The sequence below is a fragment of the Pseudophryne corroboree genome, chromosome 11 (assembly GCF_028390025.1).
Source record: "Pseudophryne corroboree isolate aPseCor3 chromosome 11, aPseCor3.hap2, whole genome shotgun sequence".
Taxonomy (NCBI): Eukaryota; Metazoa; Chordata; class Amphibia; order Anura; family Myobatrachidae; genus Pseudophryne; species Pseudophryne corroboree.
Genome location: NC_086454.1, coordinates 139332903 through 139358246, shown reverse-complemented (window position 1 = coordinate 139358246; position 25344 = coordinate 139332903). Strand labels below are relative to the sequence as shown.

The 25344-nt window shown below is 46.9% G+C and overlaps 1 protein-coding gene across 7 annotated transcripts in view; it reads right to left on the bottom strand.

Annotated features, from left to right (window-relative positions):
• Nucleotides 1-21838, bottom strand: part of DPF2 (double PHD fingers 2) — a 95546-nt gene extending 73708 nt beyond the window's left edge. For 2 of the 7 annotated variants that reach the window (XM_063944864.1, XM_063944866.1), the window contains exons 1-3: nucleotides 21613-21833; nucleotides 17707-17867; nucleotides 2699-2806 (exon numbers count right to left, since the gene is read on the bottom strand). In XM_063944864.1, the coding sequence (XP_063800934.1) occupies nucleotides 2699-2806; nucleotides 17707-17867; nucleotides 21613-21722 (379 nt within the window). In that variant the 5' untranslated portion in view covers nucleotides 21723-21833. Of the gene's footprint in view, nucleotides 1-2698; nucleotides 2807-17706; nucleotides 17868-21236; nucleotides 21336-21612 lie in introns of those variants that run through there. The other 5 variants (XM_063944862.1, XM_063944861.1, XM_063944863.1 and 2 more) reach the window with 5 other exon arrangements.
• Nucleotides 21839-25344: the final 3506 nt, after the last annotated feature.

The following is a 25344-nucleotide window of genomic DNA, read 5'->3' as shown; positions in this document are numbered from 1 at the left end:
GTAGATGCGACCCCGACCATTGATGTAACAGCTCCAGCTGGAAAGGACGTGAAAGAAAACGTCTGAACTCCAGAGTTTGGAAAGCAGTTACCATCTTCCCAAGCATACGAATGCATAAATAAACAAATACCCGTTGTGGCTTGAGAACAGCCCGGACCAGTTTTTGTATACTCAGAGCTTTGTCTTTCAAAGAAGTTGCTCTCGGAACAGGTAATGCGGTGTTCTGACAACGTGGAAAGAAAGGAGTCCACTCAGGGTGACTTCTGCCATTTATCTGTCATAGCCGATGGAAACTGATAAATACTAAGGGTTTTTCCAAGCCTCCGTCAACTGATAATCCAGCTTCTTTGAAAAAGGATACATGACCGAAGAACGGTGTTTTCTACCAAATAACGCAGTATCTGGCGACTCCGGTGTTGTATTCATGGAAGTACCTGGAAACCACCCCTGATGAGCCAAATGTTTAATTTTTGAGACAGAGACAGCAGTGTCTCCGTCTCAGCAAAAGCCGCGATCACGACAGCGGAGCTGCTGCAGGAGTAACAGCAGCAGAGAGCTACATAGCAGAGAAAGTCCGGGGGAAGCTGCTGGCTTCATGTGCTCAGCCGCAGTAGCTCCCTCCTCACAGGTCCGCCAGTCTGCTGCTTCCACCTCCCAGCCCCTGGTCGAAGGGTAACTAGATGCTACGTTGGGACCAGAGGTATTTTGGATATCGGATTTTTCCGTATTTTGTAATAATTGCATCCCATAACGAGATATCATAGTAAATCTAAGCACAGAATGCATTTATGTTACATATACACCTTATATACACAGCCTGAAGGTCATTTTAGCCAATATTTTTTATAACTGTGCATTAAACAGTTTGTGTACATTGAGCCATCAGAAAACAAAGGTTTCACTATCTCACTCAAAAAAGTCCGTATTTCGGAATATTTGGATATGGGATACTCTAGATAGATAGATAGATAGATAGATAGATAGATAGATAGATATAGAGAGATTTATCGGGTCCAATAGACTATCAACCTCCTCTATCAGGAATATTGCCACGGTGCCGTAGTAAAACAATACAGCAAATCGAATGTAGGCACTCATTGGTCTTATTTAAAAGAAACCCCTCTGGAATCTGCAATCTGCAGTAACATTTCAGAATTTATTTCCCTTTGTCAGGCTTCATACATACAACATACATGTAACAAGCATACCTTATATACACGAGCGGTACACAATGCTGGGCGGCACCAGTTTCCGGTGGCCAGCCCAGAGGTGAATATATATATTATGCTGAAAGAACAGGCGGCACTCCGAGGAATTGGTGAAGACTAGTGTATTGAGCAAAAAAATCAAACAGGTGGCATAACTCTGCGGAGTTATGCCACCTGTTTGATTTTTTTGCTCAATACACTTGTCTTCACCAATTCCTCGGAGTACCGCCTGTTCTTTCAGCATTGAGAGTGGGTTGAGGAACACCCCTCTCTAGAAGAACACCATCTCCATATCTCTCAGTAGGACGGCACCGGGACAGCTGTTTTACACACCGGGAGTGCCGACCATACTGTATGTATGTATGTATGTATGTATGTATGTATGTATGTATGTATGTATGTATATACACACACACAATATATATATATACATATCTATCTATATACCTATATATACACACAGATAGATATATCACTCTCTCTATATATATCTATATATACATACATACATACACATGCCCACGGAAACACCCCTGAATAAATCCTGCGTTTGCCCCTGCTAGTAATATCTCATTCTGGTCGTATGACAATAAAAACGTCACATGGTTATCTAAATCAAGATTTTTATTTGCAGGTAATCAACAATGTGATAAATTATTAGCTTACCTCTAAACTCATTAAACCAAAGAAACATAGGGGGAAATAAAATGCAAAAGGGATGGATGAAATTTGCTGTTCCAGAATGGAATTCTTTATATCAATACACACTTCTATCAATGCATACGACTATTATATGTACTATTCAACTTAGTGTTTGTGTGCATAATACAAAATGTATCAGACAATATTGCTAAGGCTAAAGCTACATTTGAACTATAGATTACAAAAAGGACAACAAGAATACTATTCAAGGAAATGACAATTGATCACATGCAAATGTGTCACACAAAATACAGACATTTAGAAGTGTAGCAGGGGACAATGAAACTCTTGATTACAGATCATGCAACCTGTGTGATGGGACAGGTCAAATTATATAAAGGTGTGTACACACGGTGAGATTTTCTCTTTCAATTTTGACTATATAGTCAAAATCAAAAGAAAAGTTAGTGCAGATCGCAAGGTGAAAGTCACCTTGCGATCCCGATGCGCGGTCCCGCCAGGTCGGCATCGTAAAAAAAGATAGACTGTGCAGGCAAGTCAATCCTTGCTAGATCGGTGTAGTTCATCTCACATGTCAATTACATCTCACATAAGCCAAAATCGTAAGGACACATAGTCCATATCTCAAGAAAAGTTAGTCAAAATCAGTGGTGCTGGGCTCCGGGGAGTTCAGGGTAAATCGCAAAGTGAAAATCGGCCATAGCAAGGATCTCACCGTGTGTATACACCTAAAGTACAGATGTGTCCTAATCCTAAAGGAGCGTATACAGTATACAAAAACCGTTCGTCCATAACGGTTTGCAAAATTGTGCTCTTCGTTGAATTACCTGGTTTAAGAGAAGGGAAGGAAAGTCTAGGGTCCTCAGGGGGGTGTGCCCTCCGTTTCTTGCGCCAGCGACGAGATGGATAGGTATAAAGCTGGCCAGGGGCTGAACCTAGAAAAGCCAAAAAGTAGAAATAGAACCAAAGTGCTATTTAGATAAATTCATTTTAGATAAAATGGATACATTTTGTGAAAACAAAATCCAGGAGATAAGCAGTAACGACAAAACATAGCCAAGCAAGTACGTTACCACTAGACTTCAGAGATGATATGCCAGTGTAATGAAATCTGCACAGACAACACATACAACTTTGAAAATGTGGGTTGCTACTACATCAATAGATCCTATGTTAAGACACCTCTCCACTTCCACACAACCAGCCATGAATAGAGTTTTATCAGCAGTTCATGCTGTCAATGCATACACTCACAGTATGTGCATAATGCATAACAGGGAAGAAAAGCCTTAAACAATAAGCCAAAAAAAGTGAAATATATACACATTTATACATAACATAAACGGAAACATCTGTTCACTTTAATATTTAGTGTTCCCGCCAGGATGTGGGCAGGGCGCAGACAAGCGGGCATAGGTTCGCTGTCCGCACCAGATATGGGGTCGTGGCCGGCCTGGGAGTCACAGTCAGATAAGATCTTGGTTGCAAGATAGAAAAGATTTGTAGTGTGCATTCACAGGAGGGAAAGGTTACCAATGGAGTTCCACAGGCATCTGTACTTGGACCAGTGCTTTTTAATATCTTTATTGGTGACATTGCAAATAACATTAAAGGAGAATTATGTATTTTTTGCAGAGCAGGTGACTTAAAGGCAGGTAAGCAATGTAACAATGCAAGTCAGAGAAAGGCAAGTCAGATGCTTGATTGCATTGGGAGAGGAATCGGCAGCAGAAAAAAAGTAGTAATAATGCCACTGTATAGGTCATTAGCATGGCCTCATCTGGAATACTCTGCTCAATTCTGGAGGCCATATCTTCATAAGGATATTAATAAATCAGAGACTGTTCAAAGAAGGACAACTAAAATGGTGCATGACCTACGTCACAGAACTTACCCAGAGAGCCAAAAAAATAAATAAAACTCAATATCAATAGTTTGGAGCAGAGAAGGAAAAGAGGGGTTGGTAAGGCATGATAAATACTTTCAAATATATCAGGGGTTTTAACAAAGTCCAGGAACAGTTCATTTGAAATTTAAGGAAAATGACTTCTCAGTAAGGGTAGTGGGCAAATGGAATAGCCTCCCATAAGAGGTGGTAGAGGCTAATGCTATGTACACATTAGACGACTCGCAAACAATGCTATGCCATCAGCAACAGGACTCGCAGGGGTGACGGCACCGGGAGCGCGCATTGTCAGCAACATAGTTCATACACGCTGGACGATATAGTGAACGATGTGTCCTAATCGGGCACATCGTACATGATATCGTCTAGTGTGTATGCACCTTAAGACTGTAGAGACATAAGGAGATCCTTACAAAGAAAATAGGATTTTAGTTACCTAACGGTAAATCCTTTTCTCATAGTCCGTAGAGGATACTGGGGTCCACATTAGTACCATGGGACTGGTCCACTAGGAGCCTTGAACACATTAAGAAAGCAATAGTGTGCGCTGGCTCCTCCCTTTATGCCCCTCCTACCAGACTCAGTCTAGAAACTGTGCCCGAGGAGACGGACATACTTTGAGATAAGGAAATACACAGATAGTGGTGAGATTCACACCAGCTCACACATAACAGAAAACCAAGCTAACCAGCTTGAAAAATCAGCAACGGCTGAACAGCAGTACTTAACCAAGTAACAACGCAGTACTTAAGTAACAAATGCAGGAAAACAAAGCGCTGGACATTTAGAAAGCAATAGTGTGCGCTGGCTCCTCCATATATGCCCCTCCTACCAGACTCAGTCTAGAAACTGTGCCCGAGGAGACGGACATACTTTGAGAGAAGTATTTAAAAGAACAGTGGTGAGATTTGAAGCAGCAGACACAAACAAGAGGAAAGCCATGCTAACCAAACTTGAACAGGAACAGCAACAGCTGAACCAACAACAACACTGAACCAAGTCACAGTGCAAGAAAACACGAAGCACCGGGCGGGCGCCCAGTATCCTCTACGGCTACGAGAAAAGGATTTACCGGTAGTTAATTAAAATCCTATTTTCTCTTTTACGTCCTAGAGGATACTGGGGTCCACAATAGTACCATGGGGATGTACCAAAGCTCCCAAACCGGGTGGCACAGTGCTGAGGTTCCTGCAGAACAGATTTACCAAACTGAAGGTCTTCAGAGGCCAAAGTATCAAACTTGTAGAACTTAGCAAACATGTTCGAACCTGACCAAGTAGCTGCTCGGCAGAGCTGTAAAGCCAAAACACCCTGGGCAGCTGCCCAGGAAGAACCCACCGACCTAGTAGAGTGGGCCTGTACAGATCTTGGAACCGGCAAACCTGCCGTAGAATAAGCATGCTGTATAGAAAGCCTGATCCAGCAAGCAATAGACTGCTTTGAAGCAGGACACCCAATATTGGGCCTAATTCTGAGTTGATCACAGCAGCAAATTTGTTAGCAGTTGGGCAAAACCATGTGCACTGCAGGGGGCACAGATATAACATGTGCAGAGAGAGTTACATTTGGGTGGGATATGAAACGCAGACACCATTGGAAGAAATTGCTGAGGAGTTCTGAGCTCAGCTCTATCTTCATGAAAAATCAAATAGGGGCTTTTGTGAGTCAACGGCCCCAGCTCCGACACATGCCTTGCTGAGGCCAAGGCCAACAGTGTGACGGCCTTCCACGTAAGAAACTTGATGTCAACGTCCTGTAAAGGCTCAAACCACTCCGAATGCAGGAACTGCAACACCACGTTGAGATCCTAATGTGCCACAGGAGGCACAAAGGGCGGTTGGATGTGCAGAACACCCTTCAAAAATGTCTGAACCTCCGGGAGAGAAGCCAACTGTTTCTGGAAGAAAATGGATAAGGCCGAAATCTGGACTTTTATGGAGCCCAAACGTAGGCCCACATCCACTTCTGACTGCTGAAAAAGGAGAAAACGTCCCAGTTGAGATTTCACTGCAGGAAGTTTCCTATTCTCACACCAAGAGACGTATGTTTTCCAAATACAGTGGTAATGTTTAGACGTTACCCCCTTTCTGGCTTGGATCAAGGTTGGAATAACCCTGTCCGCGATCCCTTTCCGGGCTAGAATTTTACGCGCAACCTCCATGCCGTCAAACTTAGCCGTGGTAAGTCGCGATAGACAAACTGCCCCTGTTGTAGAAGATCCTCGCGAAGAGGGAGAGGTAACAGGTCCTCTAGGAGCATCTCCAGTAGATCCGTGTACCAGGCATTTCTTGGCCAGTCCGGAGCAATGAGAATTGCTTGAACCTTTCCCATTTTTATTCTTTTGAAAATTCTTGGGATCAATGGAAGTGGTGGAAACACGCACACCACCTGGTGGTCCCATGGAGTCACCAGAGCGTCCACCACCACTGCTTGTGGGTCTCATGACCTGGAACAATACCGCTTGAGCTTTATGCTGAGACGAGAGGCCATCATGTCGATTTGTGGAATTTCCCACCGACATGTCAAGCACCCAAACACCTCCGGATGAACGCCCCACTCCACTTGGTAGAGGTCGTGACTGCTGAGGAATTCTGCATCCCAGTTGTCCACTCCCAGAATGAAGACTGCCGACAACGCCACAGCATGCCGTTCTGCCCAGAGGAGAATCCTTGTTACCTCTGACATTGCTGCTCTGCTCTTCATTCCGCCCTGTCGGTTTATGTACGTTAACGCCGTCACATTGTCCGACTGAACCTGAACGGCGTGATCTTGAAGATGTGATGCCTGTAGAAGGGCGTTGTATATGGCCCTTAGTTCCAGAATGTTGATCAGAAGAATGTTTTTTTGACTTGACCATTTTCCTTGGAACTGTTCCCCTTGGGTGACTGCTCCCCAACCTCTGAGGCTTGCGTCTGTGGTTAGCAGAATCCAATTTTGAATTCTGAACCTTTGGCCCTCGGTCAGTTGAGAAGTCTGAAGCCACCACAGAAGAGAAATCCTGGCTTTTGGCAACAGATGTATCCTCTGGTGCATGTGAGGATGTAATCCGGACAATTTGTCCAACAGATCCAGCTGGAAAGGCCTTGCGTGAAACCTTCCGTACTGCAGTGCCTCGTAAGAGGCTACCATCTTCCCCAGGAGGCGAATGCATAGATGCACTGATATCCGGGTCAGTCTTAGAACGTCCCGCATCATGGACTGAATTACCAATGCCTTTTCCAATGGAAGGAATACCTTCTGTGCCTCCATATCCAGTATCATCCCCAGGAACGTAAGCCTCCGTGTTGGTTCCAGGTGAGACTTTGGCGGGGTCAGAATCCACCAGTGATCCTGGAGTAGTCGTGTTGAGAGGGCAAAGATGTCTAACAACCTCTTCCTGGATGGTGCTTTTATCAGCAGATCGTCCAGGTACAGCAGTGATTTACAACCTTATTCAATTCGCGGCACACCAAACATGATTTGAAAATTGCCAGGGCACACCATCAGTACCATGCAAAAAAACAAAAAACAAAAAAACACACACACACACACACGGGGGATATAGAACAAACAAATATTGGCCCCTAAGGGGGAAACACACAAATGCACTGGCCCCCACAGTAATTCCACACATTGCCCACATAGGAATGTCACACTAACCTGTTAAATCTTTCACTGTCAGCAGTGGGAGCAGTGAGGAGCGCCGAAAACGAATGGAGGCAGCAGCACAGATCAGCAGTGGGCGGGCACTCCAGGCGGGAACGCGATGTGGTGTTTGCGTGACCTGTGAGTCACGGCTCATCAGCATAGGTCGCAGGCTGGGCTGCAGAAGTGCCCAGCGCTGGCCGATCTTCTTAGTCATGACTGCGGCAGTCAGGCAGCGGCATCTCTGGCGGCTGTACGGCACACTTGAGAACCGCTGGCGGCACGCTAGTGTGCCGCGGCACTGCGGTTGGGAATCAGTGAGGTACGGTATTATCTTCACTCCTTGCTTTTGGAGGCGAAACATCATCTCTGCCATAACCTTGGTGAACACCCTCGGTGCTGTGGAGAGGCCAAATGGAAGGGGCCTGGAACCAGTAGCGACAGTCCTGTAATGCAAACCTTAGAGAAGCCTGATGAGGCGGCCAAATCTGAATATGAAGGTACGCATCCTTGATATCCAGAGACACCAGGAATTCCCCCTCCTCCAGACCTGAGATGATCACTTTCAGAGGCTCCATCTTGAATTTGAACACCCCAAAGTATGGGTTCAGTTACTTGAGGTTTAAAACGGCCCTTACCGAACCGTCCGGTTTTGGTACCACAAACAGGTTGGCTTAATAACCCTTGTTTTGCAGTTGAAGTGGAACTGGAACAATGACCTGAGTCTGTACAAGTTTTTGAATTGCTGCCTGTAAACTCATACTTGCTTCTTGAGATGCTGGTAAGCCTGATTTGAAGAATCTGTGAGGTGGGAGTTCCTGAAACTCCAGTGTGTAGCCCTGGGCGATAAGATCTTTGACCCACGGATCCAGGCATGATGTTGCCCATATGTGACTGAAATATCTTAATCTGGCTCCCACCTGCCTGTCTTCAGGCAGTGTGGTCCACCGTCATGCTGAAGGCTTTGAGGAAGCAGAACCAGAGGTCTGTTCCTATGAAACTGCAGTTGCAGGTTTTCTGGGTTTACCACTATTGCCTTTGAAGGCTGTAGAAGAACCTTTGGATTTACTTTTAAATTTCACTGTCCGAAAGGACTGAAGAGTTGGAGCAGAGTAGGTTTTCCTATGTCACGTCTAGCAAAGTTTGAGGATCCGGCAGCTGAGATTTGCCCGAGGAGGTAGCAGGCTGTGAATGAACCAGATGAGGGGGCTGGATATAGTTCCTTTGCATGGGACACGGAGCAATGAAGAACGTAGGCGGGGTTTGAGAGTCAATGGAAAGTATTTATTATGTACAGGGCTGAGGAAGAGGACCGAGGCTGGAGCACAATGGTTAAAGACGTGGCAGGGGGCGAAGAACTGTGGACTGTGATTTGAAAGACGAGACTGTAGATGATGAACTGTGGATGGTGGTTGAAGACGTGGCTGGAGACCAGGACTGTGGTTTGTTAAACGAGGCTGAAGATAATAATCTGCAGGCTGTGGTCGGTGGTACAAAGGCGTGGCTGGTGAGGGAGATCTGTGGAGTGTGGCTTGAAAGACGAGGCAGAAGATCCGGGGCCGACTGTGCCCAAAGAGTCTTACTGGACCGGGTTTTCCAGGAGCGCTTCCACAGGCAGTAACAGGCTAGAGACGGCAGGGCTGCAGCAGCAACAGAGAACCGACCAAACAGGATCAGGAGGAACCAGAATACAGCAGAAATCCTGGGAGCACAGGCTAAAGAACCTACAACAGGGTTGTAACTTGAAGCACTGGAATCCTTGTCCTAAACCAGCCCCCTTTTATAGGGAGAGCTTCCCCTGGATTGGCTGGAAGAAACAGGAACTATGCTTAAAACTTGGTCTCCAACATGGCGGCGCCCAGTAATGCAGACCTTTTTGCAAAGCCACAATGCTCACTGCCCCTGGTCTCCTAGCAACGGCTCAGCAAGTGCGACCCACTGTAGCGACGTCCCGCCACCACGAGCGGACCCCCTCACCGACGCTACTGCTGCCCACGGAATCCGGCGCAGCAGCCCACCTCCGCCGCTGCCCGCACATCGCCAAGGAAGCCAGCCCCAGAGTACCAGTAAGACTCCGGACGCTGACAGTACCTTGCTGGTGGACTCCGGACACCTATGTGGTTTAGTTGGAAACTTGGCATGAAATGTCCGAAGAAGTCTTGGAGCATGGACATCCACTGCATCTACCCAAGATCTCTCCACTGGCCCATACCCCTTCCAGTCAACAAGGTACTGGATGCGACCATAACGTCTGCGAGTATCGAGGATCTTGTGAATCTCAAATTCGTCTCCATGTGCTGATTGGATCGTGGGTGATTTAGGCACAGCGGCTCTGAACCGATTAAGTACCAATGGTTTTAAGAGAGAAATATGAAATGCATTAGGAATTCTCAACTGCGGAGGTAATTTCGCTTTGTAAGCCACAGGATTCAACACTTTTTTGATTGGGTAAGGCCCAATAAATCTGGGAGCAAACTTTTTTGTAGGAACCTTTAATCTTAGGTTACGTGTGGAAACCCAAACCCAATCTCCTACCTTAAGGCTTGGTACAGCTTTTCATTTCAGATCTGCATAGGTCTTATATCTCTTGGATGTCTTGAGCAAAGTCTTGTGAACTTGTTTCCAGGCTTCAGTAAATTGTCGAAGTGTTGACTCTGCGGTAGGAACCTCGAGCGTAGGCAGAAGTTGGAAGTCAGGAACTCTTGGATGGTAACCATAATTAATGAAGAAGATTTTGTGGGCAAATTCTGCGAATGGGAGGAAGTCCAGCCAGTCGTCCTGTGAGGAGGACATGAATAAACGCAGAAAAGTCTCCAGATCCTGGTTCACTCTCTCTGTTTGACCATCCGTTTGGGGATGACATCCTGAGGAGAAGTTTAATTTCACGCCAAGAGCAGAACATAGGGATCTCCAAAACTTGGCCACAAATTGAGGACCTCTATCAGACACGATTTCCAGTGGTAGACCATGGAGTCGAAAGATCTCTGCTATAAACAATTTTGCCAACTGGGATGCAGATGGAAGATTAGCCAGGAGGAACAAAGTGTGCAATTTTAGAGAATCGGTCAACTATGACCCATACGGTGTTCCGCCCACCAGACGTAGGTAAATCTGTAATAAAGTCCCTAGAAATATGCGTCCATGGTCTTAGTGGTACCGGCAAAGGATGGAGTAACCCAGCTGGTGGACCCTTGGGACTTTTATGCTGAGCACATTTTGGACAGGCAGCTACGAATTCCTGAACGTCAGTCCTGAGATGAGGCCACCAGTAGGAACGCTGAATGAATTTAAGTGTCTTATGACCGCCCGCATGGCCCATGAAGGAATGTTTTTTGCGAAGATTTGGTGCAACGAAGATCTTCCCTGGAGGAGGAAGTGGAGAGGAATTAGTTGCAGAAAAAGGAGGTGGATTCCAGGATAAATTGCTCTTTTGAAAGATCAGAGGGTTCTTCTGAACTTACGGAGCGAGATAATGCATCTGCCTTTTTGTTGAGGGAACCTGGTCGGTAACAGAGTTTAAAATTAAAACGGGTAAAGAAGAGTGCCCATCTTGCTTGGCATGGGTTCAGACATCGGGCTGACTGTAGATACAGGAGGTTCTTGTGATCCGTGGTCACCGAAATTGGATGCTGAGCTCCCTCCAACAAATACCTCCACTCCTCAAAGGCCAACTTAATTGCCAGTAGTTCATGTTCCCCAATAGCGTAATTTTTTCAGCAGGGGAGAATCTTCGCGAGAAGAATGCACAAGGATGGACCTTCTTGTCCTCGAAAAGCTGGGATAATACTGCTCCCACTCCCACAGTAGAGGCATCAACCTCCATCAAGAACGGACGACTGAGATCAGGTTGTCGAAGAACTGGAGCAGTCGTGAAGGACTCTTTTAAAGATGAAAAAGCTTCCAAAGCCTCAGGAGACCATTTGGCAGGATCGGCTCCCTTCCTAGTTAATGCGGTTATAGGAGCTATGATAGAAGAATAATTTTGAATGAATCTTCGGTAGAAGTTAGCAAACCCCAGGAAACGTTGAATTCCTTTAAGGGTAGCTGGAAGCGCCCAATCCTGAATCGCCTGGACTTTAGCGGGGTACATCTGTAACCTCTGCCCTGAGAGAATGTAACAGAGGAATGGAATCGTGGGTACTTCAAAGGTGCACTTCTCTAACTTGCAGAATAACGGATTCCTTCGTAAACGAGTTAACACTTTTTTGACTTGTTCCCGATGGGTCTTCAGATCCCTAGAAAAAAATGAGTATGTCATCCAGATACACTACCAAGCAGTCGTAGAGGAGATCTCTGAAGATTTCGTTAACGAACTCTTGAAAGACGGCTGGGGCGTTACATAGGCCAAAAGGCATTACCAGGTATTCGTAATGGCCGTTGCGGGTATTAAATGCCGTCTTCCATTCGCCCCCTGGGCGAATACGTATAAGATTGTAGGCCCCCCGTAAGTCCAACTTAGTAAATACAGTAGCTCCTTTAACACGGTCGAACAGTTCTGGAATCAGAGTTAACGGATATCTGTTATGTCATTGAGACCTCTATAGTCAATACAGGGCCGCAACCCCCCATCCTTCTTTTTGACGAAGAAAAATCCTGCTCCGGCCGGAGATGTAGAAGACCTGATAAACCCTTTCTCCAAGTTCTCCTGGATATACTCCGACATGGCCTGTATCTCGGGAAGTGAGGGGGGGTAAATTCGTCCTCGGGGAGGAGTCTTACCGGGTACTAGCTCAATGGGACAATCCCAAGTACGATGCGGAGGCATGGTGTCCGCCCCATGCTTACTGAAAACATCTTGAAAAGCTTGGTACTCCACAGGAAGGCTGGAAGAACAGAGAGGTCTAACTGAAGGTAAACAGTTCTGGAAGCAGTCTTGTCCCCAAGAGAGAACATCCATAGTTTGCCAATCTATGTGGGGGTTGTGTCTGATTAACCATGGAAACCCTAGGATTAGTTCATGAGAGGCTTTAGGAATTACAAGGAAAGAGATTTTTTCTGAATGGAGAACTCCGACCTTCATCTTGAGAGGAATAGTACGAAAGGATATAATCCCCTCAAGGATATAACTTCCATCCACTGCGGTAACAGAAATGGTATGATCCAAAGGAACCGTTTGTATTCCAGGTCGTTTGACCAGAGCTGACGTAATGAAACTTTCGGCGGCTCCGGAGTCGAGTAGTGCAGGGATGAGAAGAAAAGAAGAAGGGAGCTCCAATTGGGTTAACAGGGCAGACTCTTTCTTGGTATGTAATTCTGAGAATTCTCCTAGCTTGACCTCTCCAGCACAAACTAGGCGCGGGCGTTTCCCGGACGTAGATTGCAAGTTTTAACAAAGTGATCAGATGCACCACAATACAGGCAGAGGTTCCCTTGTCGCCGTCTCTGACGTTCTTCATTGGAGAGGCGGGAGCGATTAATCTGCATGGGTTCTTCCGCAGTTGGTGATGATGGTGTTGGTGGAAGAACAACTCTAGGCTTAGGACGATCTGACCGCAACCTCTCCATACAGCGTTCTCTGTACCTTAGGTCTAACTTATTGCATAAAGAAATTAGTTTATCCAACTTATCAGGTACGTCCTGAGTTGCGAGGTCATCTTTGATCTTTTCGGAAAGACCGCTAAGGAAAGCTGCAATGCGAGCCTCCTCGTTCCAGTTCAGTTCTGAGGAAAGGGTGCGAAACTGGATCATGTACTGACTGACCGTATGCGTGCCCTGACGCAGGCGCAGGATCTCCAATGAGGCGGCAGAAGTCCTGCCCGGTTCGTCGAAGATTCTTCGAAAGGTGGCCACGAATTCTGGATAGTTAGATAACATGGGATCCATCCTCTATCACAATGGTGAAGCCCATTCCAACGCTTGCCCGGTAAGTAAAGAAATTATATAGGCTACTTTGGTTCGTGCTGATGGGAAGTTGGCCGACTGCAGTTCGAACTGGATTTCGCACTGGTTAAGAAACCCGCGGCATTGTTTTGGATTCCCATCGAATTTACTCGGAGGTGGCAAATGCAACCGTGGAAGTGGTACTGGTACAGGAGGAAACGGGACCGGAGGTGCTAATGTGGGAGCAGCTGCAGATACTTGAGGGGCCGTGATGGCAACACAGAGAATCGAGACGTTCGGACATACTCTGCATGAACTGCACGATTTGAGATTGTGTGGCCTCCTGCTTATTTAAGCGAGACCAGATATCTGCAGTTGAATCCCCTCCTGAGGCCTGATCACCCGTCGAATCCATGTGGCCAGTGCTTACTGTCACGTCTAGCAAAGTTTGAGGATCCGGCAGCTGAGATTTGCCCAAGGAGGTAGCAGGCTGTGAATGAACCAGATGAGGGGGTTGAATATAGTTCCTTCGCATGGAACACGGAGCAATGAAGAACGTAGGCGGGGTTTGAGAGTCAATGGAAAGTATTTATTATGTACAGGGCTGAGGTAGAGGACCGAGGCTGGAGCACGATGGTTAAAGACGTTGCAGGGAGCGAAGAACTGTGGACTGTGATTTGAAAGTCGAGACTGTAGATGATGAACTGTGGATGGTGGTTGAAGACGTGGCTGGAGACCAGGACTGTGGTTTGTTAAACGAGGCTGAAGATAATAATCTGCAGGCTGTGGGCGGTGGTACAAAGGCGTGGCTGGTGAAGGAGATCTGTGGAGTGTGGCTTGAAAGACGAGGCAGAAGACCCGGGGCCGACTGTGCCCAAAGAGTCTTACTGGACCGGGTTTTCCAGGAGCGCTTCCACAGGCAGTAACAGGCTAGAGACGGCAGGGCTGCAGCAGCAACAGAGAACCGACCAAACAGGATCAGGAGGAACCAGAATACAGCAGGAATCCTGGGAGCACAGATTAAAGCACCTACAACAGGGTTGTAACTTGAAGCACTGGCATCCTTGTCCTAAACCAGCCCCCTTTTATAGGGAGAGCTTCCCCTGGATTGGCTGGAAGAAACAGGAACTATGCTTAAAACTTGGTCTCCAACATGGCGGCGCTCAGTAATGCAGACCTTTTTGCAAAGCCACAATGCTCACTGCCCCTGGTCTCCTAGCAACGGCTCAGCAAGAGCGACCCACTGTAGCGACATCCGGCTGCCACGAGCGGACCCCCTCACCGCCGCTACTGCTGTCCACGGATCCGGCGCAGCAGCCCATCTCCGCCGCTGCCCGCACATCGCCAAGGAAGCCAGCCCCGCGGCCCCAGCGTACCGGTAAGACTCAGGACGCTGACATCCTAGCTCGGGGTGCTGCGGAAGGAAGGTATGTAGACTTACCCGCCGTAGCCTTGGATATCCACGTATCCAGTTCATCTCCTAAAAAGGCTTCTCCTGTGAATGGTAGGCTTTCTACGCCTTTCCTAGAATCCACATCCACAGTCCACTGGCGTAGCCACAAGCCCCTGTGTGCTGACACTGCCACGGCAGTGGTGTATGCGTTGAGCAAACCAATTTCCTTTATGGCCTCAACCATAACATTAGCAGTCTTGTATATGCTGTAGGAGTAAAATTATCTCCCCCCTTGATAAGGAATCTAAACCATCAATTAGATTACCGGACTATTTTGCAATAGCCCTAGTGATACATGCACAAGCAATAGTGGGTCTCTGGGCCACCCCAGCAGCTGTGTACAGGAATTTGAGAGTGGTCTCAATTTTGCGGTCAGCCGTGTCCTTTAAAGAGGCTGCCCCAGGGACCGGTAAGACTATCTTACGTGACAACCTAGATACCGATGCGTCAACAATCGGTGGATTTTCCCACTTTTTCAAATCATCCTGAGGAAACAGGAAGGATGTAATTAACCTTTTAGGGATCTGAAACTTCTTGTCCGGATTAACCCAAGTTTCTTTAAACAGAGATTTTAACTCCTTTGAAGCAGGGAAAGTAGCAGAGGATTTCTTTTTTACATTAAAATAAGATTCCTCATCCACCTCCCCCACCTTGTCAGGAATGTACAGGACTTCTCTAATAGCTTCTATCAGGGCATGTATTCCTTGTGACAGGGCTGCATCCTCCCCCACGAGTCCACTTTACCCTTCTCCGCGTCTGATACGTCATCATCAGTGTCCGCCTAAAAAAGGCCTGGCCAACCTGTGGCTCTCCAGCTGTTGTAAAACTAAAGGTCCCATCATGCCTTGCCACAGTTTTGCTGTTAGGGAATGCTAAAACTGTGGCAGGGCATGCTGGGATGTGTAGTTTGACAACATTTGGAGAGCCACAGGTTGGTCAGGCCCGGCCTACAGGATCTGGGCCAGAGTACGCTTTTGTGGACAAATGGCAGTGGTCTGAGACGATGGTATAGGAACTGAATCTCTAGTCATCAGGTCCTCCACAGACTGTCTTAAGTATTGCATCTCTTTTTCATTATGGGATAATTTATTAGAAATATGTGAGATCATCCCTTTAAGGGAATCCAACCACACGGGTTCAGACACACTAGCCTTCTAATGTGTACTATCCTGGGTACACTATAATGAATCCCCTGGGGAAGACAAACACTCTACTATGCAGGAAACACACTCCCTTGACATGGTAATGTGAAGGGACAGACACACACACACAGTAAAGGTGAAAACAAAGTTAACCCACACAGAGCCCGCAGGGAGACACAGAGAAGATGGAGCCAGCTAGCCACACATCGCCCTTTATGCTATAGCCAGGCTCAAGTGGGGTCGCAAACTAAGCTCCTTAATAGGACTTAGTATTCTAACACCACTCCCCCCTTACTATGACCCCCTGGTACCGCTGAGGAAACGTGGAGTCTTTGTGGAGGAGCTGCGCTTCCCTGCAAGTCCTGTCAGTGTGAGCTGCAGAGGGAAAATGGCGCTGGTGAGCTGCTGGATCCGCTCATAGTGAAGCCCCGCTCCCATAATGGCGTGCAGTCTTCCCGGTTTAATTATACTGGCTGAGGTGCCCGAGAAGCTTAACAGCGGGTTAGAACCCTCTGTAAGCTGTTTGCCAGTAGAGGGTAATGTTAAAAAGCTCAGCTCGCCCCTCACAGCGGAAACACACACACATACAGCATGTAGTACTGAGCCTGGAGACGCAGCCTGCATGTCAGTGCTGCGCTCCATACACTGATGCCGCCATACAGCCGGCGACCCGCTAACCGGGATGCCGGCCACCTACTGACCACTCTTCTTACTTCTGCCTCCGTTAGGGGTGGCGGCATGCTGCGGGACTGTACGCTCGCCGTGGTGGGGCTTGCGAACAGAACCCTCCGGAACTCAGTGTCCTGCCAGCGGGGAACGGGACCATTAACCCTATAGGAGGTTGGACCATCAACACATTACCTTGGACAATCAGGTGTTCAAAAACCCATAGTGACTTAAAGATTTCCCTAACATTCCCGGTAGTTCAGCCATGTTACATAAATCAGTAGCACAACAGCTTTTTGTAGCAATAATGGGTTTTCTTTGTGTTGTGAACGAACCAGTATGGCAAAGGCAGTACTAAGGATACAAATCTCACAAAATCTAAAAAAAAGCAGAGGCTTTATAATAATACAATAAGACACTAGAAATAGGGCACACACTATACAATTATCTGGCAGATCATATGCCAGATCTGGCTGATTGGAATGAAAATCTGGTGATGGATGATAACAATCGACCATTTGCTCCCAAACACTGGAAAACTGACAAAAACTGTCAAACACATTGGTTAAATCAGTGATGGGGGTTAGGCTTCAAGGAGGGAGGGCTAGGGTAAGCATACTTTCCCAATCCTTGTTGGGAGTCTCACCATCGGGATGCTGATGTCTGTCTTTTGACCGCCGGCATCCCAAGAACCGGTTACCTGTACCACACACCTAGCGTCCGCCTGATGCATCGATACATACTGCATGATCCATCGTACGAGGACAATAAATCACGTGCAGAAAACGCTACTACATCATATCCTCCCATCTGATGTGCAGCACTTCATATGGGAAGAGGCAACCACAGATTTACCAAAGATGAATCACGTGTACACACCACACAATGGTAATGCTGAGTGGCCGCAGGTACCATAATAAATCGTGTAGTGTGTACCCCGCTTATATCATTTTCTGTAAGTCTTCCCAGTGTCTCTGAATATGTGTACAAACCATTATTTTTATTATTATTTTTTTTGTATCTCTTCACTCGTACTGTTTGATTATCTTGCTGATAGGAGGTGCCCAGACAAAAGTGCCACTTTTGGTCACGTTAACTTAGAACAAGCACAATTCTGAATGTTCTAACTCAGGGGCTCAACAAGAAAACTGACCAGTAAAAACAATTTGAGGCTACCTCGATATTAATCCATCAACTACCAAAACAGCCGTTTTCCTGTCATACCTGGACCTCTGTGCCTTTTCTCCATCCAGATATAACAATTGCTCTGAGCCACACCAGTTTGGGAATCCAAAAAGGGCATCCGAACACTACGTTCTGCGCACAAACGTGCATTGTAGTTGTGACACTGCTCCATGGCATCTTTATAATACTGCTCACCGAGCCTGTGTGGAACAGATAAGGGTATTATAGTTTATGCATAGTCAAACTGATGGACCGAATATACATAATACACACACTTATACATAGATATTACAGGTAGCACAAAGGGTGTCTCCTGTATCAGCATATCATGAAGTCCTGGCATCACAAGTTCAACTGCACACTTCTATGGGTTGCTAGGAAAATCCTGTGATGTATACAGTCACAGTTTGCCATTCCACTAAAGCAAATCATGCCTTTTGCCCTGAACTGAATGTCCACCCAAAACTTTATTCGCTACACTATTATATAATGTTTAAGATGAGGAACACAAAATAGAGGACTTGCCTTGTTTGGCCAAAACATAACCATACTATACGGCACTAGCTAAACAATGCAACTCATCGTGTCGGCAGTGCCTTCACTATGTTCATGTACATACATTAAACTACATTTATCTGTTTATTGGGCTTTAAAGCACAAGATAGTAATTAATTCATAGCAATGTGTTACTGAAACAGCAGCAGTAACGGTTGTGCTGACCACTAAAATCCCAACCAACCTCTTCCTTAAACCGTATATGCTATGGACATTATTTCAATGTGCATAAATTCTCAAATGAACAACTGCGGTGTGTACGATGTGCCGCAGCCAACAATGACGCAATGTAATGCTACAGTGCGCTGCCGTACACACTCCACAATATATCATCACATGCAACAACTGCTTGCCGTCTTACACCGGATGACCCTATGTGATAAGCAGCACATTCGATGGGACGACCCACAAAACGGCCCACGTGTGTGTGTGTATATGTATATATATATATATATATATATATATATATATATATATATATATATATATATATACATACATACATACATACACCAGTGTCTTTGTATACCAAAAAACGAGTGCCGCCTCATTTTTTGGTATACAAAGACACTGGTAACTATGAATTAAGATATTGGGAAGGCACCCCTATATTGTACTTCTTCATCCTGAGTGCCAAGCTGAATGCAGTATATATATATAACCTTGGTCTACAGTGTTTTCTCTAATCTAGCCCCTATAGAGTTAGTCAGCTACCTTTATCCCATACAGACCTTCATTTGTAACTGGCATTTTAACCAGTATGACTAGTAAGAGTGGGAGTCACCTCTGTAACATTGTTTTAGTCAGTTCTAGTGACGCTTTCTCCTGTTTAAATTCTGCCTGCGGTCCCATGCTTATATAATATACATCTTTATTTTCATCAAGGCCGGGATTGATCTACTTTGTGCAGTGAGTTGTAACAGTTATTTTTCTGGTGTTTTTCCATGTTTTAGTTATGTCTCTTTTCACTTTTGTATTTTAGGTTGCTTAGTTACCGCTCTGCGACGCGCCACCGGATGACGTCATGGGCCGGCAGCGCGAGACCCTGAATACAGCCCTAAGCGGCGGATGAGTGGGCATTGGAGTTGTCATGGTGACGGACTCCAGGCTCAGCTTGATGACGTCACGGACGGGCGACGTGGGAACGCTGCCGAGCGTCTGGACGGTCAGGATGGCGCCGTTGAGCAGGTGAGTCACATTAGGGTTTTCTGATTGTTTGTTAATGTTGGTGTATATATGTATCATCTGTGGTTCAGCTAGGGTTGTTGAGGCCCTGAGGAAGGGGTTGAGCCCCGAAACATGTTGGTCGATTAAAGCTGACCTTTTCATTTTGCCTATGAAGTCTGTCTGAGTGCCACCTTTATTCCACATCAATACATGGAGGACTTGTTCCCCTGGGAAGGCACTGCAGCATATACACAGTGTTAGGCGAGTGACGGGACATTTGCCAATATACACATATATATATATATATATATATATATATATATATATATATATATACACACATATACATATACACATATATATATACACACATATACATATACACATATATATATATATATATAGCTCTGTTGGGTCTGGCACTCCTCGTACCCGCTGGGAATATGCTCCGGTGCCCTCCTTGAGCAGGATGGCTCTATGTATAGTGCATGGAAGGCGGCACTCAGGAGACTTTCAAGAATGTAGAAAAACGTGCTTTAAAGTCTCCTGAGTGCCGCCTTCCATGCACTAATATATATATATATATATATATAGTACGGCACTCCTTGAAGTATCTGTAATGGTGCCCAGGTGCCTTCCGTCAGATAGTATGGGTATAGAAACAGAAGAAAACAGCAGCACTCCAGGACTTTTGTGGTCAAACAGCTTGTGTATTAAAGCATTACAAAACATGCAGGTGCCAACGTTTCGGGGCCTGCAGCCCCTTTGTCAAGGCGAGTATGCTCAGCTTGACACCTGCATTTTTTGTAACGCTTTAATCCACAAGCTTTTTGACCACAAAAGTCCTGGTGTGTGTGTGTGTGTGTGTGTGTGTGTGTGTGTGTGTGTGTGTGTGTGTATGTATATATATATATATATATATATATATATATATATATATATATATATATATATATATATATATATATTCATTCCCCGGTCATCATCGTCAATACAGGGCGCATGCAGATGACATCATCTACAAGCATCCTGAGTCACCCAATAAAGAGCCTGTAGGCATGAGCCAAGGGTTGGTTCTATATCGGAGTGGGAGAAGGGACCTTGTGACGTACCTAGGGGAGGAGACACGTCACCAGGGGGAGGAGCTACGGCCGAGCAGGGTACCCGAAAAGTACGCTCGCCACGCTTCGGGCTCGGTGGCTCGCTCCGCTTCGCTCGCCACCTAATTACTAAAGGTAATAGTTGGTGGCGGGGATAGTAGGGCAACTGTCCCGCTGACCTAGCTCCTCCACCTTGAGTCGTGGCTCCTCCCCCTGACGGAAAAGGTCCCTTAGGCCACTTGGATCTAGCCTCAACCATGAGCCAAGTCTGCCTTTCACACTGCAGCCAACACGTGTCAGAACCGGGAATAACCCTGGTCCTGACCCAGGATGACCCTTTCATACAGAGCCAGGATCCAGGTCGTGCAGGCTTGCCCCAGCAATAACCCATGTAAGAGGCTCGGTGTGAAAGGGGTACAACTAAAACCAGAGTGCATCAGCACACTGCTGCTGCTCACAAAGGGGTGCCATGAGGTCCCAGGCCTCTAACTGCTGTCCTGCAAACACTACTGACTCCTTGTGCGCCTCAGCAGGGCCACTCCCTTACTGGACCAGAAGACACAAGAGCTTGAAAGAGAACCACCCCACACAAGTGTAATAAGCAGCACTCTGCAGTGATGAGCTCAGCATAAGCCAGTAGGGCGCATATACACAGAGTTCCATCAGGAACACGAGTGGGAGATCTCCGTGGAGGCACCGTGCTGATGCACATCGCTTATCTCTATGTACAAACCTCACATCACTCACCAATAGCGCTGCTACTACTTTCAGAGTCACCGTCCCACCTCACACCCGCATCTGTAACACTACCCAGTCAAACCCTGATGCATACCCTCCAACATGACCCGCCCCACTAGGTACAAAATGCTCTGTTTCTGGACTTCCCTCTTAATTTATTATTGCCATCACCTGTGAAGAAACAGCTTTCTTATCATTTAACTAGTTCAACACAGGTGATGGAAATCATAAATTAAGAGGGAAGTCCAGAAACAGAGCATTTTGTACCTAGTGGGGCGGGTCATGTTGGAGGGTCTGCTGATGCACGTGCTAGCTGCCAGGTCGGGTATCCGCCGCTACCCTTCAGCCTCACCATCCCTAAGCCAAGAACTACACTCTCACTTACATCTTTTCTACAGCCGCCGCCATCTTCTCTGTCTCTCTCCCGCGACATAGGAACCACTGTAGCATTGCGCCTGCGCTATGGGGCGTGACGTCGTCTCTGGGCATGCGCATTTTCGCTCCATCGCACGCGCTGCCAGCAGCCCGGCTCAAAACTTCGGCGCGTGCCCGATGATCATGTGGCTGATGCGCGAGCTAGTGGCGCATGCGCGTATGTGGCTTCATTCGGGAGTTGCGTCAAACCTTCTGGGAAATGGTTTTTTTTTCCGTAGCAACCAATCAGCTGCTTGCTATCGTCGTCAGACACGCTAGATAAATGAGGGCTAGCATCTGATTGGCTGCTATGGGCAGCACTTCTTAATGTTTCATAAATCCCCCTAAATCGGAGTGGGGTAAGGGACGTTTGACGTCACGAGGGGGAGGAGCCACGCCCGAACAGGGTACCCGAAAAGTACCCTTGCCGGCTCGGTTATTTTGCAATTAGTCATAGTTGCCTACCCTCCCTCATTCGACAGGAAACTCCCTGAAATAGTAGCAATCTCCCTCACTCCCTGAATGGTCCCTCAATCTTCCTTGAAAAAAAAATCATAGATACATACATTTAAATGGTATCATCAGTGCCATTTCCCTATATTGGTTATAAGACACGATCCTTATGGCTACATGCATTTCTTGTGGCCACTCACAGTATATGGAACCTCTTGTAAAGCATAATACACAAACAAATCCTGCAAAATATAAGAGTCTTCTTCAACAAGTAGATCTTACTAACTTTGGGGCCCATTTACATTAGGATGTAAGTCATTTTCATGACAGGCCTCTTAGATGTAGCAGTACAGGTCTGCACTGATAGGTGTTATTTTCACATCTCCCTGAAATGCTTTTTCAAAAGTAGGCAAGTGTGCAATTAGTGCTTTCCCAGCTTTTGTTGTTTGAATAACAGGCTGTTGCCAGGCAAGGTGTAGTGCTTCAGATGGTACACTTGGACTTCCTTCTTTTCTTTTCCTTTACTATTACTTATTTAACAAGGGTTTCATTACGGTCATTTGGCCATAACAACACCCATTTTAACATGTTATTGTTAATACATTTCATCATCCACTTAATCTCCTGATTATAATAATACACAAGTTCCAGGAGGTGGGACTGGGTTGTAGTTATTCAGTATATAAAGTCTACAGTCACAATGTCAACGCAAATTATATTAACATGAGAATGGCAGCGCTGCAGTATGCTTTTTGCAGCAGTTCAACCATGTCAGGTTGGTTCCTGATGCCAGCTTTCTCATGTTGACAGTCTGTAGACATAGTACCTCTAGACGATTTGTATGTATGCCCTTGTGAGCATCCTCTGTAACTAATAAGTATATAATTTTGGACCAGGGCCGACTGGTCATCTGGCACATGCCAGAACGGCCGATGGGCAGGTGGACCGATCCGGTTACAAAGAGAGCCGGGAAGGCCGCGTGCTGCGGAGCCTCCGGCTCTCTGATTCAGCCACCCCCACTGGTCTCCATGGAGATGTGGGCGTGCTGCGAGTCCACGCCTTCATGACTCGCGGCAAGGCGCGCGTGCTCACAAATGCTTGGGTCGTTTTTGAGCCCCAGTCTGTCGCTGTTTTGGACCTTGAATGATTACAGAAAATTAGCAGAATTCATTACTTACCTAGACAGTATGTACATCTGCTTGTTATTGCAAATATCTAATAAGCAACTCAATGCTTAAAAGCATATAGACATGGTCAAAAGGTTTAGTTGTTGTTCAGACCAAACACCAGAATGTGGAAGAAATGTTATCCAAGAGACTTTGGGGCCCATTTATCAAGGATCGCATATTGCATGTGATTTGTCAGTAGATTGCGGTAGTTGCGGGGTTTAATATTAGAAATGCAAAGCATGGGGCAGCCTGCATGTGGTAATGGAGGGATCACAGCAGGTATCTGAGATACCTGCTGCGATCCCTCCTTCATACATTCGGTGGAAACATAGTTCAGAGGTCGGGGGAAATCCAGAAAACCTGCACCAACAGGTTCCCAGGAATAGAAACCTGGTTCTGCTTCCTCAAAATCCTCGGCATGACTGTGGACCTCCCAGCCTGGAGAACAGGCAGGTGGGAGCAAGATTAAGAAATGTCAGTCATGTCTGGGCGTCATCAGGCATAGACCCCTGGGTACAAGATATTGTTACCCAGGGGTACAGACTGGAGTTTCAAGAACTCCCACCTCACAGGTTCTTGAAATCCGGCTTACCAGTTTCGCTGACAGTAAGTGCTATCCTACAGGAAGCCATTGGAAAATTGGCCGCCCCTCCCCCCCCTCGCAGAAGTGCAAAGGCATTGCACAGCGGCGATGCCTTTGCAGTTCAAGAGTAGCTCCCGACCAGCGCAGCTTTAGCGTGCTGCCGGGAGCTACTCGTCGCTCCCTGGCCCGCAGCGGCTGCATATGACGTCACGCAGCCGCTGCGGGCCGCTCCCCGAACGGTCCAGCCACGCCTGCGTTGGCCAGACCGTGCCCACGAAAAGGTGCCCAAATGCCTCCATTCCGCCCAGCGACCGCCTCTGCCTGTCGATATGGCAGAGGCGATCGTAGCCCAGCTACAGCCTTCGGCCGTCTGGCATGCACCGGCGCACTACGGCGCCGGCCCATGCGCAGTAAATACCCGTTCACTCAGCTGCAATAAAAAGCAGCGAGCGAATGGGTCAGAATGACCCCCATAATTCCTTATCTGGACGATCTGCTGATAAAAGTGTCTTCCAGGGAGAAGCTGTTGCAGAGCATTGCTCTCTCAACTCAGCTACTCCAGGATCATGGATGGATCCTGAATCTTCCAAAGTCGCATCTGGAGCCGAAAAGGAGACTGTCCTTCCTGGGGATGATCCTCAACACGGAAGTATGGAGGGTGTTTCTGTCAGAGGAGAAAGCGTTGGTGATAAAAACAATGGTCCGGGATGTCCTGAAGCCGGCCCGGGTATCGGTTCATCAGTGTATTCGCCTTCTGGGGAAGATGGTTGCCTTCTACGAGGCTCTACAGTACGGAAGATTTCATGCATGGTCCTTCCAAATGGATCTCCTGGACAAATGGTCGGGATCTCATCTTCACATGCACCAGAGGATTCGTCTGTCACCGAAAACCAGAATCTCGCTCCTCTGGTGGCTGCAAACCTCTCACCTCCTAGAGGGCCGCAGGTTCGGGATTCAGAATTGGATCCTCCTAACCACGAATGCAAGTCTCAGGGGTTGGGGAGCAGTCACCAAAGGGGAAAACTTCCAAGGAAGGTGGTCAAGTCTGGAATCCATCCTTCCAATAAACATTCTGGAACTAAGGGCCGTGTACAACGGTCTTCTACAAGCGGCACATCTACTGAAACATTAAGCCATTCAAGTTCAGTAGGACAATGTAACGACTGTGGCCTACATAAACAGACAAGGCGGAACGAAGAGCAGAGCTGCAATGTCAGAGGTAACAAGAATCATCCTGTGGGCGGAAAAGCACGCGGTGGCGCGGTCACCAATCTTCATTCCGGGTGTGGACAACTGGGAAGCAGACTTCCTCAGCAGACACAATCTTCATCCAGGAGAGTGGGGCTTCCACCCAGAGGTGTTCGCAGAGGTGACAAGTCTTTGGGGCGTACCTCAAATAGACATGATGGCCTCCCGCCTCAACAAGAAGCTTCGGAGGTACTGTTCCAGGTCGAGAGACCCACAAGCAGTGGCGGTGGACTCCCTAGTAACTCAGTGG